At 42.6% G+C, this 18,237-nt stretch overlaps 1 protein-coding gene across 3 annotated transcripts in view; it reads right to left on the reverse strand.

Annotated features, from left to right (window-relative positions):
* Positions 1 to 18,237, reverse strand: part of LOC145342124 (plastin-3-like) — a 112,542-nt gene that overhangs the window by 21,938 nt on the left and 72,367 nt on the right. For all 3 annotated transcript variants that reach the window (XM_080187366.1, XM_080187365.1, XM_080187364.1), the window contains exons 5-6: positions 9,123 to 9,255; positions 5,056 to 5,137 (exon numbers count right to left, since the gene is read on the reverse strand). In XM_080187366.1, coding sequence (XP_080043492.1) covers positions 5,056 to 5,137; positions 9,123 to 9,255 — 215 coding nt within the window. The remainder of the gene's footprint in view (positions 1 to 5,055; positions 5,138 to 9,122; positions 9,256 to 18,237) is intronic.

An 18,237-nucleotide genomic window follows, 5' to 3' on the forward strand; every position in this document is an offset into this window, starting at 1 on the left:
ATTATAGTATGATGGTGGGACACAGTTTGTGCTCACAATCTCCAAGGCCATTCTGACTCAATTCCAGTTTCATTGTTATGGATAAGAGACATGTGGGGGCCAGATCCTGGTTTTTGAAACTTCCAAGAGCCTGAACAGAACCACAAGGCTGGGTGAAGGATGAGACAATCCTCAATATCATAGTTGGTGAATGATCTGGTGGACTGCACTTTGATCTAAAGGTGAAAACAATCTTTACTGATAATAAGAACATAAGAAATAGGAGCAGGAGTAGGCCATCTGGCCCCTTGAGCCTGTCCCGCCATTCAATAAGATCATGGCTGATCTGTCGTGGCTCAGTTCCACATTCCCGCCCTCTCCCCATAACCCTTAATCCCCTTGCCTATCAAAAACCCATCAACCCGCTTCTTAAAAATATTTAGCGAGGTAGCCTCCACCACTTCAACAGGCAGAGAATTCCAGAGATTTACCACCCTTTGAGTGAAGAAGTTCTTCCTCAACTCCGTTCTAAACCGCCCCCCCCCCCCCCCACTTTATCTTAAGGCTGTGCCCCCTAGTCCTACTGTCCTTTCTGAGCGGGAAGAGTCTCTCCACCTCTATCCTATCCATCCCATTCATCATCTTATACGTCTCAATGAGATCTCCCCTCATTCTTCTAAACTCTAACAAGTACAAGCCGAGTTTATTCAGCCTCTCTTCATAGCTCAACCCCCTCAACTCCGGCATCAGCCTAGTAAACCTCCTCTGCACTCCCTCCAAGGCCAAAATATCCTTGCTTAAGTACGGCGCCCAAAACTGCACAGAGTACTCCAGCTGCGGCCTCACCAGTGCCCTTTACAGCTGCAGCAAGACCTCCCTACTTTTATATTCAATCCCCCTCGCTATGAAGGCCAGCATCCCATTCACCTTCCTGACCACCTGCTGCACCTGCAAGCTGGGTTTTTGCGACTCATGCACAAGGACCCCGAGGTCCCTCTGCACCAGGACCCCGAGGTCCCTCTGCACCGTCGCCTGCTGCAGTTTTTTTCCACGTAAGTAATAATCCTTCCTACCATTATTCCTACCAAAGTGGACCACCTCGCACTTGCCAACATTAAATTCCATTTGCCAGTTCCCGGCCCATTCGCCCAGCCTATCTAGATCCTTCTGCAGACTCGCCACACTCTCCGCACAATTTGCCTTTCCACCAATCTTGGTGTCATCAGCAAATTTCGACACCATACACTCGGTTCCCTCCTCCAGATCATCTATATAAATGGTAAATAGCTGAGGCCCCAGCACCGACCCCTGAGGCACTCCACTAGTCACCAACCGCCAATCCGAATAGCACCCCTTGACCCCCACTCTCTGCCTCCTATTTGACAACCAGTCCTCTATCCACGCTAACACCCTACCCCCAACTCCATGTCCCCTGACCTTCTGCAATAACCTCTTGTGAGGTACCTTGTCAAGCGCCTTCTGAAAATCAAGAAAGACCACATCCACCGGCTCTCCTCTATCCACCACCCTAGACACATCCTCATAGAACTCCAGTAAATTCGTCAGACACGACTTCCCCTTAATGAAACCGTGCTGCATCTGCTCTATCAAGCAATTCCCCTCAAGATGCCTCGCTATTTCCTCCTTGATGACGGATTCTATCATTTTACCTACAACGGACGTTAAACTAACCGGCCTATAATTCCCCGCCTTTTGCCTGGCACCCTTCTTAAACAACGGCGTAACATTAGCCGCTTTCCAATCTTCCGGCACGTCCCCAGAATCCAGCGACGTCTGGAAAATAACCACCAAGGCATCCACTATCACCTCCGCCATTTCTTTCAGAACCCTTGGATGCATTCCATCCGGTCCTGGGGACTTGTCCACAATCAGCCCCTCCAGTCTGTCGAGCACCACCTCTCTAGTAACAGTAATGTCATCGAGACCCTTCAGTCCTACCACCTTTCCATCTGTAACACCTGGCAAACTATTCACGTCCTCCTCCATGAAGACCGAAACAAAAAAGTTATTCAAGACCTCAGCCATTTCCCCATCCCCTACCACTAAGTCCCCCTTCTCATCCTCTAAGGGTCCAACGTTCACCCTAGCCAGCCTCTTCCTTTTTATATACTTATAAAAACTCTTGCTATCCTTTTTTATATTAAGCGCTAGCCCAGCTTCATAGTTTATCCTACTCTTCTTTATCAATTTCTTTGTCAATATTTGTTGACATTTAAACCTCTCCCAATCCTCTTCTTGCCCACTACTCTTAGCCCACTACTCTTATAATTCACATGCTTGAGTGCACCCACAAACAAAATGACCCAAAATGTTATTCCACAGCACAACAATATGGGCTTCTTCAAATTGTTACCCAATGCTTTACCTTTGCAGTGTGAGATATGGATCCAGGAACCTTGCCTGCCCTGCAGTAATCTGCTCTAAGTATTTGTATATTGGGGGCATAGAATTCAATCTCTTGGACCATTTCACACACCACTGAAGACACCAAATAGAATTGGTGATACTGTCAATCTTTCTTCATGTCTTCCTTCCATGGATCTAATAGCTACAGTGAAACTTATTTTTTTTAGTCACAAGTAGGTTTACATTAACATCGCAATGAAGTTACTGTGAAAATCCCCTAGTCGCCACACTCTGGCACCTGTTTGGCTAAGGGAGAATTTAGCATGGCCAATTCACCTAACCTGCACATCTTCAGACTGGGGGAGGAAACCGGAGCACTCGGAGGAAACCCAAGCAAATAGAGAGAATGTGCAAACTCCACACAGACAGTGACCCAAACCCATGAATCAAACCCGGGTCCCTGGCACTGTGGCAGCAGTGCTAACCACTGTGCCATCATGCCACTAGAAAATAAACCTTGGATAAAGTCCAGGATTTAGCAAGGTTTTCCTATATCTTCCAGCTTCAAGGAGGAAGTTTGGGGCACTCAGCTGAAATGGAATGGAAGCAATATAAATGTGTTTTTCTGAGCAATTTTAAATCTTATTTGAAGCAATGTTTTACCCTGCACATTTGTGACCAAATTAAAATCCAGTCAAAATCACAAGGCGCTGAAAAATATTTCTTGGGAGCAGTAGTTTCTATACCAGTGCACTCTTGACGAAGAGGACTGTAATAAAACTTCTTGTACATCACTCTCTCTGATAGGTTGAGCAGCAGCAACAACTTGCACTCACATAGCATCTTTAGCATGGGGAGATTTTCCACCCTAATTTTCAGCAGCGGGAATGGCTGTGGGGGCAGAGAATCAAAGTGGAGTCCCAAAACTGCTTTTATGCCAGTGGGATTTCTCTGATCGATTATCCCTGTCTCCCTGCCAATGACATAATGGGATTCCCATCAAGCAATGATGGGAACTCCACCTAAATATATTAACAGAGGCAGCACAGTGCCTGTATGGAGTTTGCATGGGCTTTCTCTAGGTGCACCGGTTTCCCCTCTCAGTCCAAAGACGTGCAGGTTAGGTTAGTTGGCCATGTTAAATTGCCCTCAGTGTCAAGGGGATTAGCAGGGTAAGTACAAGATTAGGGCCTGGGTGAGATTGTTGTCAGTGCAGGCTTGATGGGCCGAATGGCCTCGTTTTGCACTGTAGGGATTCTATGAGCAAAAGCCAAAACCTTGCTGCTGTTAATGCCGGCAAGATCTTAGGGTCCCGCTGACGACACATCCCCAGCACGGTTTCTTGGCAGCAAAGAGTGCATTCAACAGGAAATCCCATTGACAATGGCAGGACCATAAAATCCCGCTGCCAGCAAGCGGCATACCACCTCCTGGCACCACTAAACATGCCACAAAGAGGGAGAAAAATGCCACCCAGCCACCTAGCAGGCCTCTCTGCTGTATCATACCCCTAATGTAGGGAAGTTGCCCTCGCCCGCCCCTGAACCCTTACTAGTATGGTGTCACAATTTTAACAAATGTTTTAAAAATACAGAAGGTAACCGACAAGGCTACCCTCTACTTTCCCTACTCAAGTTAACATTTTGAAAAGAATTCATAAAATTCCGCCCGTAGTAAAATGTCACTAAGTGCACGACAGGAATGTAACCAGATAAAGCTCATCATTCAGCCAAAGCAGGCAATGTTAGAAGGGTTGGCTAAAAGTATACTCTAAAGGCATTTGGGCCTTTTGTTCTATGAACAGTGGAATAGAATACAGAAGGAAGGAATTTTGGCTAACCTTTTATACAACACTGGTTAGGCCCCACCCAAGGAACTAATGCGTTCCATCTGGATACCACACTTTAGAACGGATGTCAAGGTCTTGGCAAGGATGCAGACCAGATTTATTGGAATAATATCAATAAAAAGGGATGTCAGTTATATGGAGTTACAGGAAAGGCTAGGATTGTTCTCCTTAAGCAGAGAAGGTTAAAAGACAATTTTACAGAGGTGTTCAATCTAAAATTTGGGGTGGCATACTGGATAGCCCTGCTGCCTTATAGCGCCAGGGACCCTGGTTCAGTTCCAGCCTTGGGTAACTGTCTGTGAGGAGTTCTCCTTGTATCTGCATGGGTTTCCTCCAGATGCTCTGGTTTCCTCCCATAATCTTAAGATCACAGAGGAGAACAAAGAGTGCCCTCAACCAGGCAAGGCTTTGTCTGCAACAATGTGGACAAAGCTCTCTAAGTGAGAGAATTCCCTGACGTTGGCTTTTCCAAGGTAATTCTGTTATCTACCTCCCTCCCAAAAATGAGTAAACCAGCTTCTATTTGTAAATGGAAGCTGAACAAACTAAGAAGAATCAACTTTTCTAGTAAAGAACAAATTTGTTTCAAGAATGGTGGGAGTGTGGAATGAGCTGCGGATAAAGTGGTAAATGCGAGGTCACTTTTAACATTTAAGAAAAACTTGGACAGGTTCATGGATGAGAGGGGTATGGAGGGATATGGTCCAAGTGCAGGTCAGTGGCACTAGGCAAAAAAATGGTTTGGCACAGACAAGCAGGGCCAAAAAGCCTGTTTCAATGCTGTAATTTTCTTTGGTTCTAATGCTACTTTTATTGCTACAAACACAGCAGAGATTATTTTAACGTTATCAATCTTTTACCTGAATAGTGAATGCTGTGAGTTTTTTCTTGTTGATAGTTCTTTCATCAATTGTATCAGGCACAGAGAGGTTGATCATCTTGCTGGAATTGAAGCAGAGACACATTTTTATTGGTTGATCAAACAGCCCAACAGCTGGAATGGAATCGTCCCAAAAAAGTTCATAAAAATCTGGAACAGCTCCTGCCACATTGGTTCCTCCTCCCCCATCATTATTGGTGGCATGTTCGCCCACGTAACGCTCTTCCTCGCCCCCACCACCAATACAGGTCGCTGGCATCGGGGCATCAGGACTCCCAACGAGGTCCCTAAGTCCTCTGGCAGACTCTTAATGCCCTCTGAAATGTCATAGCAATTCACTCAGTTCTGAAGGGAAGTCACAACTAATATGCATCACTATCACCCTCACAAGGCAACTGACATCAAAGTGTAAATCTGAGGGCAATCAAATTTTCATAAAATGAAATTTCACCCTAGATCAGTTTGAAAGTCTGCGTTCAATTTTCAAAGGCTATGATCACAATTCTGCAGCAACTTACACAACTATCTGAACACGGGGTCACGAACAATCAGAACCAAGGTGCTCAAATTATAACTGTCAATGCTGATTGTCATACTTGAACAAATCTGAGCTGCTCTTTAACTTTATCAATTATTTCACTAGGCTACAAAGTGCATTTTACTTTGTAAGCAAGTCAACACACTTGATAAACAAGTGGCGACAGGTCCTAATGTTGCAATATTTAACATATAATGACTTTTGGTCAGATTTTGCATCTGTTTGAAATTTGCCACAATCTTGCCAGTGAGTATGAATCAATGGATCATAAAATGACACAGCATAGAATGTTTCACTTTCTTTAGTATTTTCAGCAAATTGTTCCATTAACTGCCAGCTTGACAAATTTTCATCCAAGGTACATGCATCAATGTTAGCTTTTGCGCCTTAATTTTACCAAATTTTATGCATCACTTAACTCTCAAATAGTGTTCTAGAATTGGCCTTAGCTGATTCGTAACCCAGATCAATTATTATTTGATGGTACTCAGGAGATTGAGTGAGAGGACTTTTCAAAGTACGCTGTAAGACTTGCCCTGGTGTGGCAGAGAGAAAGTATCCTGTAGAAAGGAGTTGTGGTTTTGGATTTTATTTATAAGGTTGTATATCTGCTGAGACTCCGGCATAATGTTTAAATATGCGTTGGGGGGAGGGGGGGGGGGGTTTGGTTTTGTTAACTAGTTAATTGGGCAAGTATCTTTTTTGTAGCTTTGTGTATTAGTTGCCTAAGTAATGTAATAAGCAAATGCTGTGAATGTGAATGCAGTATTTTGGAATCTGAAATAAGAACAGAAGAGCCTAGAAAAACTCAGCAGATCTGCCAGCATCTATTAGGAGAAAAACAGCGTTAACGTTTGAGTCCACCAAAACTGAAGGGGAACTGTTTTGTTGATGTTTATTTTAGTTTTTTGGTTACAGTAAGAATCTTACATCTTGAAATTATGTTGTGCGATTATTTCTGTCAGTCACTGGGAATTCATATCTCCTTTTAAAAGTTATCAATCTCTACAGAAACCGTAATGTAACTTAGTGAAACTACCTCTCAAAGTTGGAGCACTTGGGAAATAAACAGTTTAACATCGCCAAAGTGAAACCCAAAAAGGCTTCCTCACATGTGGAAAACTCAAGCCACAGAATGATACCAGAACTTGACGGGTTAAATTCTGAGGACAGGTTGCTTAAACCATGCTTATGTTCCCTTAAGTTTAGAAGGCTGAAGGATAATCTAACTGAGGGGTTTAAAATTCTAAAAGGCATTTGATAGATTCACTGTTTCTGACCTACTGCCTCTGATGGAGGAATCCAGAACAAGAGAAAGCAATCAAAATCAGAAGCAGTCATCTTTTGAAGTGAAACCAGGAAACTTTTTTTCACAAAAGGATGCGAAAATCTGGAACTACCACCTTCTGCCCACTCCAAAGAAAAATATTATATGTGCTAGAAATCAACTGAAGCTTGATATTTTTATTAGGTAAAGATATAAAGAGATATGGAGGCAATTGAAAATGAGATACACATCAACCAAGATCTACTAAAATAGTTGGAACAAACTTAATGAGTTGAATGTGATAAGACTGTAGAAACAAGATTATGCTGATGAAAAATCAGTGTCAACAATTTTAAGAAACTGATGAATTTAAGAATACTGGTAAAAGAGCCAAAAGGGAAACTGAGTAAATACTTTCTAACACAGTGAATTATCATCATCTGGAATTCACTGTTTGTTAAATTGGGTTTCTGTTTTCTGCCAAAGATGTGCAGGTTAGGTTGATTGGCCATACTAAATTGCCCCAAACTGTCTAAAGATGGTTAGGAGGATTACCAGGGTAAATTCATGGAGTTACAGAAATAGAGCCTGGGGAAGACGCTCTATGGAGAGATGGCCAGGTGAACTACTCTGCCATCTGATTCTTAAAACAGACTTTGGGAAATTGTTGTTAGGAAGCACCAAGGGTGGCACAGTGACACAGTGGTTAGCACTTCTGCCTCACAGCACCAGAGACCCGGGTTGGATTCCCGGTTTGGGTCTTTGTCTGTATGGAGTTTGCACATTCTCCCCATGTCTGCGTGGGTATCCTGCCACAATCTAAAGATGTGAGAGTTAGGTGATTAGCCATTCTAAACTGCCCCTTAATATGAAGGGCTCTAGCTAGGGTAAATGTATTGGGTTGTGGGGATAGGGTCCTGGTGGGATCGTTGTCAGTGCAAGCTCAATGGGCTAAATGGCCTCCTTCTGTAAGGATTTTATCTACACTTGAGGCTCAGTGGTAATTTTTTTTAATCAGCAAGCTGCAGTGGAAACAGAATGCAGTTGGACCATGACTTCATCAAATGGTTTGTTGAACTACAAAGTAACCTCAACCTGCAAAGTAAAGCTTCCTTTCCAGTAAGCTAAATAGAAATTCAAAGCTTTACTATTGTGGAAGACAAAATAAAAACTGGCGCTAGCGATGGTTGAAGAATAAAGACTGCTCCTCAAAGCAAAATTGGTGATGGGTTATCACACTGCCTGGGTAACAATGAAAAGCTAGCTTTGGGATTAATTTATTTTGCATGTGTTATAATGAACAAACCATCGCTCAAAACCAAATATTAATTGTAGATTAAACATTTTACACTCATCAATACCCTTAATCTATTGGAGATTCAAATGGAAGAAATTCTATCCATTTGATTATCCAAACCATAGAAGTTATCATAGAATTCCTACAGTGCAGAATGAGGCCATTCAGCCCATCAAGTCTACATCAACTCTCCAACAGGGCAATTTACCCAGGTTCTATTTCCGTAATCCCATGAATTACTCCATTAATCCTCCTAATCTAAACATCTTTAGATAAGAAAGGGTAATTTAATATGGCCAATCAACCCCAACCTACACATCTTGGGGCTGTGGAAGGAAATAGGAACACCTGGAGGAAATCCATGCAGACACGAGGAGAACATTCAAACTCCAAACAGACAGCCATCCATGACCAGAATTGGATGTGGTCCCTGCGCTGTGAGGCAGCAACGCTAACCAATGTGCCTCCATGCTGCCCTTTGTTCTTGTATCATAAATTAAGCATAGGGTTATGTTAAAATATATATAATAAATATTTATAAATTATATATAAATAATATTTTTAAATTTAAGATACTTGAGTAATAATCATAACCCTTCTCAACATCAATTGAGAGGAATATTAAGGGTTAAATGGGCAATTGGCTGACGGAGAAAACCACTAGTGCTGACTTGATGGCATATCCAATTGCAATTTGAACTCAGCATACTTTTTTTAAATAGGAATAATTAAGAATTCAAACAAAGGTGACAAAAATGAGATGGAGAAATTTTAATTAATGTGCATGGAAAAATAGCCTCGAAGTCTTACACACTTTTGTGTTATTGAACAAAACTAAAAAAAAAATCAATAGTTGCCAGAGATACACTGGGTAACTCTTGAGGAAGTAAAATTTAAACACATTAACTGTACTAATAGTGCACTCATAGAAGTAATGAGACTCACCAGAGTACAATGCCATTATCAACAGCTTTAAACAAAGCATCTGTATTGGGGTCCATAGGCAGCATGCTGTTACAATCAGGATCACTCTCCAAAGCTTTATTTATCCAGTTCACAAATGCATATTTTTCTTCCTCTAATCATGTAAAAAGAATCAGTTCACAGATCACAATCCATCATATTTTATAATTCTATATCTGATACAAAACTCAAATTATTCAAACTAAAGTAGCATAGCTAGCAATTGGTTAATAACATTCACTTATCCGATCAGAAAGCTACATATCACAGCTACACAAAAATATTTTGGGTTTCTCAGCAAAAAAAAATGGATTTGTTAATATGCGTATCTTGGAAATGCTTCCTTTTTTACTTTCACCAGGTAAAGGTAGAGAAAAATTGTAGAGAAAAATTGTGGAGAAGCTGGATCTTTGTATTCACTAAGATGAAAGATGTTAGGCAAGGACTTGGAAACATATGATGCCCAGACACATCATCAATTATTTCCTAATTTACAAATGAACCAAATACACAAGGCGACAATTCCCCAACCAGCAGCTGGTTGGGACCCCCTGCTCACACGTGTCCCACTGCCAGCAGCTGCCTCCATTACGTGAGCAAGGCTACAAATTGGAAGGTTGCTCCTATGGACTGTAGCATTAGAAAATGAGTGACCGTTTGTTCAGCCTGATCTGGATTCAATTTCATGTGGCAGAATTTTCCTGGTTGACTTGCAATCTCACTATCAATCTCAATTATGGGTTGGTTAACCTTGAAGAGGATATGGCAGGAAATTGATCATGATCTTCTTGAAGCCAGTCAATTAAGCAGCCGTCATGAGTAGACCCATCCAATTAAGGACGGCCGCTGTACCAATAAGAGGGCCCACAGTAATGTCAGGTGGCAGTCCTGATGTGGAGATGCCAGCGTTGGATTGGGGTAACCACAGTAAGAAGTCTTAGAACACCAAGTTAAAATCCAACAGGTTTATTTGGTAGTAAACGCCACCAGCTTTCAGAGCACTGCTCCTTCATCAGGCGAGTGGGAGTTCTTTTCACAAACAGGGCATACAAAGACACAAACTCAATTTACAGAATAATGATTGGAATGCGAGTCTTCACAGCTAATCAAGCCTTAAAGATACAGACAATGTGAGTGGAGAGAGCATTAAGCACACGTTAAAGAGGTGTGTATTGTCTCCAGACAGGATAGTTGGTGAGACTTTGCAAGTCCAGGCAAGTCGTGGGGGTTACAGATAGTGCGACATGAACCCAAGATTCCGGTTGAGGCCATCCTCGTGTGCAGAACTTGATCAGTCTCACCAAGGCCGTCTCCACACCCCCACTTCTTGCCTTCAAACAACAGCACAACCTCAAACAGACCATTGTCCGCAGCAAACTACCCAGCCTTCAGGAGAACATTGACCAGGACACCACACAACCCTGCCACAGCAACCTCAGCAAGACATGCCGGATCATCCACATGGATGACATCATCTGATATGAGAACACCATCCACCAGGTACACGGTGCGTACTCTTGCAACTTGGCCAACATTGCCTACCTGATATGCTGCAGGAAAGGATGGCTGAGGCATGGTACATTGGGGAGACCATGCAGACGCTACAATGGATGAATGAACACCGCTTGACAGTCACCAGGCAAGACTGTTCTCTTCCTGTTGGGGAACACTTCAGCGGATGCTGGCATTCGGCCTCTGATCTTTGGGTAAGCGTTCTCCAAGGCGGCCTTCACAACACATGACAGCGCAGAGTCGCTGAGCAGAGACTGATAGCCAAGTTCCATACACGAGGACAGCCTCAACCAGGACCTTGGATTCATGTCACACTATCTGTAACCCCCACAACCTGCCAGGACTTGCAAAGTCTCACCAACTATCCTGTCTGGAGACAATACACATCTCTTTAACCTGTGCTTAATGCTTTCTCCACTCACGTTGTCTGTATCTTTAAGGCTTGATTAGCTGTAAAGACCAAATAAATCTGTTGGACTTTAACCTGGTGTTGTAAGACTTCTTACTGAGGTGGCAGTCCGACCAGGAGAGTGGGTAATGTCGAGGCAGGCAGGAGACCATGAGGGCACCTCAAAACAGAATTGGTTCTCTACAGCATTGAGAAAAATTACAAATCATACATGGCCAGAACTGTCAAGCGATCAGTACGGAATGGCTTGACACCAAAGCTGTGATTCAAGTGAGTTCATGCTGGGTGTGTAAGAGGTGCCGAAGGTCCTTACACCTGTCGCCAGCAGCCTATCTCCAGATAAATGCCAGGCTTCAATCTCAGCGAGAAGCATCGAAAACATCTCAGCAGCACTATCACCTTTCCCTCAATTAGCCTTTTATAATAATCAATCTAACTGGCTACCCACTACGTCTGGACAGACAGCCTTCACGACACTGACCCAGCTCCAGTGAGAGCTTGGGCAGTCGGAATGCATCAGTTACCCAAATTTTCTCTCATGTCACGTTTGTTTCTTTTGCAAATCACTTTAAATCTGTGATCTCTTCTTCTTGATTCTTTTAGGAGCAGGAACAATTTCTCCCTATTTATTTTCCGCAGCCCCCTCATGATTTTGAGCATCGCCATCAAATCACTTTTTAGCCTTATTCTCTCAAGGACAGCAGATCTAACCTCTCCAATCTATCCTCACAGTTGAATTCTCATCCCTGGAATAATTCTTGTAAACCAAGAGCATTAGATTTTTTTTTATAAAATAGAAGACTGTGCAGTATTATAAGGAGAAGGTGGAGGTGTGGCTCAAAATGATTTGCTCAGACAACAGATACAGACATGTTGGACCCAAACAGACCCCTTCTGCACTAGGTAGGAGCCTGAAGGTGAATTCAAATGGAACAAAATCAGAAATGGAAATAAGCTGGAAGGTTACTGAATGAGTCTGGACCGCAGCAAAAATAAAAGTTAGAAAATAAAAAAAAAGTTTGTCTAGGCTTCAATGCATGAAGTATAGCAAATAAAGCAGATGAACTGAGGACACAGATAGAAACATGGCACTATAATATCATAGTTATTAAAAAACATGGCTTAAGAAGGGACAGGAATGGAAACTCAGGTGAAAACAGGTGGGCCAGAGAGTAATATGAGTGTGCTGGACTGGTATTGAAATATGGCGCCAGGACCTTCAAACCCATCAATTGAGGAGAAGACAGCCATCAGCTGGCAGCTTGGCAGGAGAATTAGAATCGCCTACGCATAATTAATGAAGTTTCAAACAATGACCTGGTGCAGGATCCCACTATTCTGGCTGGTGGAACAGGTGCCGATGTGGATATGCCGGCATTGGACTGGAGTAAACACAGTAAAAAGTCTGACAACACCAGGTTTTAGTCCAACCGATTTATTTGATAGTAAACTCACAAGCTTTCGGGTTAGCCCCTTCGTCAGGTGAATGGAGAGTTCTGGCCTCAGACAGAGCATATAAAGCACAGACAGTTTAGAGATTACTGATTAGAATGCGAATCTTTACACCTAACCTGCTGTGTGCTGCCAGAGCCACATATCAACTGCAGACTTAAAATGGGCATTCCTCCCTAAATGTCAGGATATGAAAACCAGGTAATTGGTAGGGGAGGAGCGGCTAAGGAACTCCTGGCAAAGTCATGAAGGGAGCCTCGATGGCACAACGTTACCAATCACAAGGGTGCTTTTGATGGAGGCTGGTATCCATCCCACCTGAGATTCATTTTTTTAATTCTATCTGGTGTCCACCTGCTAAAATTTCAGACTGGGCAGGAAAAGGCCCTCAAATGCCCTTTAGTAGCCACTTAAGAGCCTCAATTAGACAAGGACAATTTCATGCTCTCTCTCTTTGGTGCTGCCACCACCTCAAACCCGCCATTGAGAGGTGGGGGATATAATTCAGGACCAATTTTACGAAGCTGAGGAGCGATTTAACAAAGTAGGCTGGAAACAACTACTTGAAGCTGGATCAGTGTCAGAGAAGTTGGAGGCATTCAAAAGGAAGATTCAAGAGACTTCAGACTAACCATGTTCCCACAAAGGGCGGGATGGCCAAATCTAGAGCTCCCTGGATGTCACAGGCCATACAGATTAAGACATGGCAGGAAAGGAACACTTAAATGAGACCCAAGAACTCAATATTACAGAAAGCTGAGAGTATAAAAAGTGCGAGGGTGAAATAAAAAAATTAGAAAAGCAAAGATAGGGCATAAAAGAATATTGGCAACCCAAATCAAGGAAAACCCAAAAGATTTACCAATAAAATAAATGGAAGAGGAAAACTAAAGAAAGAATAGGGCTCATAAAGACCAAATAATAATCCACGTGTGGAGGTGGAGGATATGGGAATGGTTCTTACTGAATACTTTGCACTTGCCTTCAGAAAAGAGGGGGGAGTATGCAGACACTGATGCTGAGGAAGAATAATGTGAAATACTGAAAGTGATAAATACGGGGAGAGGAGGTATAAGGGGATTAGTATTCTTGAAAGCAGATAAATCACAAGGGCTGGATGAAGTGTACACCAGGCTCTTAAAAGAAAGGTTTTACAAGGAGGAAATAGCAGACGATCTGAGCAATCCTCACTGCATGCAGACGCGGTGCTGGAAGATTGAAGAATTGTTAACGTTGGACTGAATAATTATAGGCCAGTCAGCCTAACCTCAGTAGCAAATAAACTATTGGAATCAATTCTGCCCTGTTTGTAAACAGAACTCCCACTCACCTGATGAAGGGCAGCACTCCGAAAGCTAGTGGCTTGTGCTACCAAATAAACCTGTTGGATTTTAACTTGGTATTGTGAGACTTCTTATTGTGTCTAATGCCAGCATCCCCACATCAGTCAATTGGAAACAGGCTAATGTTCAACAAACAGAGCCAGACAAGTTCAGCCATACTGGTTTTAATACAATTTAATGTAAAATGGCAGAATGAATTAAGCATCATCTGATTATCAACAGCCAGTAGAGATCTGCTTGACCAAACTCTTCCAAAGTCTGACATCAAGAGGTTCTCCTTTGCACAGGTGGTCAACATTTAAAATTAATTTCCAATTAGAAAACCGAGGACAAAAGTGCCTGGAATCAATTTAATGAAGCAATGGAAGTATAGAATTGTTTTGGATGGGCGAATTAAAAATGGATTGAACGCTGTCTTAACAAAGTCTGAGCACTTCCCTTTGGCATTCAATGATGTTACCATTGCTAAATCCCTCAATCAAGCTCCCAGGGGGAATCTTTGCTCAGAAACATAACCATCCATATACATATTGTGTCAATACGAGGTCAAAAACTGGATATTCTGTGGTGAATGACTCATCCCTCCCCCCACCTCCCAAACTCCCCCAAGCCCGTCCAACATTTACAAGACACGGTCAGGAATGGGATGGAATGCACTCCACTCGCTTGGATAAATGGAGCTCCAGCAACCCTCCAAGCGCAACACCACCCAGAATTAAAGCTGCCTACTTGATCAGCACCTCACCTACTCCTTAAGTATTCGCTTCCTCCACACTAGCACATCACAGCTTCAGTAAATACGTACCATGTACAAGATACACTGCAGAAACCCACCAAGGCTTCTTTGGTAAACCTGCAAACTCTAGCATCTATAACAGCAAGGAACATGCAAACACCACTAACTTCCAAGTTCCCATCACATTACATCCTCACATGGGCAAAAATCCTGAAATTGTGTATCAAACTGCAATGTGGGTGTATCTTCACAAAGACTGTAGCAGCTCAGGAAAGGTTTTTCTTAATCATTATTGCCCATCCCTAATTGCTCTTGAGAAGGAGATACGAACTACCTTATTGAACTGCCAGAGTTCATGTGGTGTAGGTACACCAACAGTGCTGTTAAGAAGGAAGTTCCAGGATTTTGAACCAGCAATAGCAACAGAATGGTCATATATTTCCAAGTCAGGAAGGCAAGGTGGCTTGGAGGGGAACTTCTAGATGATGATGTTCTCATGTGTCTGCTGCACTTGCCCTTCCGGAATGGTAGCGGCTCTGGGTTTGGAAGGTGTTATCCAAGGACCTTGGTAAGTTCTTGCAGTGCATCAAGTTTATAGATGGTACACACTGCTGTCATGGTGAAGAGAGTGCTTGTGGATGGAATGCCAATCAAGCATGCTGCTTTATCTGGGATGATGTCAAGCTTCTTAAATGTTGCTGGAACTGCATTCATCCAGACACTTGGACAGTATTCCATTTCACTCCTAAATTTGTATCTTGGAGATGGTGGAAAGGCTTTGGGAAGTCAGGAAGTGAGTTACTCACCAGAGGACTCCTATCATTTGACTTGCTCTGTAACCACAATGTTTATATGGTGCGTCTACTTCATTTTCTAGTCAATGATAACCCATGGGAGGGTGATAGTGAAGAATTCAGCAATGGTAAAGCCACTGAATATCAAGAGGTGATGGCTAGATTTTCTCTTGTTGGAGATGGTAATTGCCTGGCATTTGTGTGGCACAAATGTTACATGTCAGTCCAAGCCCCAATATTTTACAGATCTTTTTGCATTTGGACATCTGGACAATTGGCACATCACCTCCTTAGATAAGCATTAAATAGATATAGGAACAGAATTAAGCCATTTGGACTATCAAGTCCTCTCTGCCATTCAATCATGACTGGTAAGTTTCTCAACCCCATTCTCCCACTTTGCCCCTAACCTTCGATCCCCTTATCAATCAAGAACCTAACTATCTGTCTTAAAAACACTCAATGATCTGGCCTCCATAGTCTTCTGTGGCAATGAATTCCATAGATTCACCACCCTCTAGCTGAAGAAATTCCTCTTCGCTTCGGTTCTTAAGGGTCATCCTTTTATTCTGAGGCTGTGTGCTCGGATGCTAGTCTCTTGTACTAATGGAAACTCGTTCCCCATGTCCACTCTACCCAAGTCTTTCAGTATTCCGTAAGTTTCAAAGACACCAACCACCCTCCCTCCCCTCCAATCATCCTTCTAAACTCCATTGAGTGCAGACCCAGAGTCTCCAAGCACTCCTCATCCATCAAGTTTTTCATTCCCGGGATCATTCTCATGAACCTCCTCTGGACCCTTTCCAAAGCCAGTGCATCATCCCTTAGACGTAGAAACCCTCACAACATGGAATGAGCACTTGAAATGCCATAGCATATAAGCCTACAGGCCAAGTGCTGGAAAATGGGATTAGAATAGATAGATGCTTGATGATCAGGTGCAGACACAATGGGCCAAAGGGCCTCAGTGCTGTAAAACACTGTGACTCTATTTACTAGAATGGTTTCAGGGATGGAGAATGTTTTATTTTTATTAATTGGAAAAACTAGATTGAGGCATAGATAGGAGGAACATTTTCCCCTTGTGAGCCCAAAATTGCTCACAATATTCCAAACATAGTCTGACCAGAGTCTTATAAAGCCTCAGCAGCACATCCCTGCTTTTGTATTCTAGTCCTCTTGAAATTAATGCTAACATTGCATCTGCCTTCCTAATTACCAATTCAACTTACAAGTTAACCATAAGAGAATCATGGACTAGGACACACAAGTTCATTTGCACTTCAGATTTCAGAATTTTGTTCCTATTTAGAAAATACTCTGTGCACCTATTCTTTCTACCAAAGTACATAACCACACTTTCTCACACTGTATGCTGGACTTGCCAGTGATACCCACATGTCATGAACGAATAATTAAAAAGCACTTGCAACCGACTGGCCAAGTTATAAACACCGTCTTAAATTTGCTTTGGCGCGTTCTATTGCATCACTGCTATCCAATCGCCATACGGATTCCAACATCTAACATTTTTATGCAAATAAATAGCAATAAGGGATTAATTACAAGGGAAGCTGCAGTCTACGTTCAATTAGACTAGCAAAGGGGTCAGTACTTCTGGTGCATTCCATTACTTAGTAGGATTTCAAACAAAGCTGAGCCAGACAGATTAACCTTTTACAAATATTATGTTTTCATTTTCTTTAGATACTGTAAACTTGGAACAGTGAAGAGGGCTAATGAATGCAGGAGGCAAAGAGAACTTTTTGAAATAGCTCCATACACTCTTGCTCCATTGGAAATCAGTTCATTGATATTAATGAGTTGGACTTTCTGTACATCAGCAGAGAAGGCTGGGTGGTTGGGGGGGGCGGGGGTGCTGAATTATGAGGGGCATAGATGGGGTGGAAAGAAGGAACTTTTCCACTTAGCAGAGGGGTCAATAGTCAGGGGCATACACCTAAGTTAAGCGACAGGAAGTTATAAGAGATGTGAGGAAAACATTTCATCACCCGAAGTGTAGTGGGAATGTGGAACTCTCTGCCTGAAAAAGAGTGGTAGACGTAGAAACCCTCACAACATTGAATGAGCACTTGAAATGCCATAGCATATAAGCCTACAGGCCAAGTGCTGGAAAATGGGATTAGAATAGATAGATGCTTGATGATCAGGTGCAGACACAATGGGCCAAAGGGCCTCAGTGCTGTAAAACACTATGACTCTATTTACTAGAATGGTTTCAGGGATGGAGAATGTTTTATTTTTATTAGTTGGAAAGACTAGATTGAGGCATACAAAATTGAGAGGGCATAGATAGGAGGAACATTTTCCCCTTAGTAGAGGAGTCAAAAAACAGGGAGCTTGGATTTAAGGTCAGGGACAGGAGATTTAGAAGGAATTTAGAAAACACCTTTCATCCAGAAGGCGGTGGGGATCTAGAACTTACTGCCTGAAAGGGTGGTAGAGGTGGGAATCCTTAAGACAATTAGATTAGACTTTTATGCTATGGCATTTCAGCTGCTGCAGACCCAGTACTGGAAAATGGGTTTGGAATAGATAATAACTGATGGCTGGCACAGACACGATGAGCTGAGGGATTTCTCGCACTGCTGCAAAGCTCTATGATTCTACCACGAGAGATGCTGGGTTTGTCCTCGGTGTAGACAAGGTTAAGAAAAGATGTAATAAAGGTGTTCAAAGTTGAGAAGGAATTTGATAGACTAAAATAAGAAGGGACTGTTTACGATGGCAAAAAGGTTAGTAACAAAAAAACAGAGCTTTAGAATAATTGGCAAAAGACAGAGGAAGAGGAAGAGAATATTCTTGTTTACCACATCAAGTTATGATCTGG

The sequence above is a fragment of the Carcharhinus amblyrhynchos genome, chromosome 4, assembly GCF_965287045.1.
Source record: "Carcharhinus amblyrhynchos chromosome 4, sCarAmb.v2.hapA, whole genome shotgun sequence".
Lineage (NCBI taxonomy): Eukaryota > Metazoa > Chordata > Chondrichthyes > Carcharhiniformes > Carcharhinidae > Carcharhinus > Carcharhinus amblyrhynchos.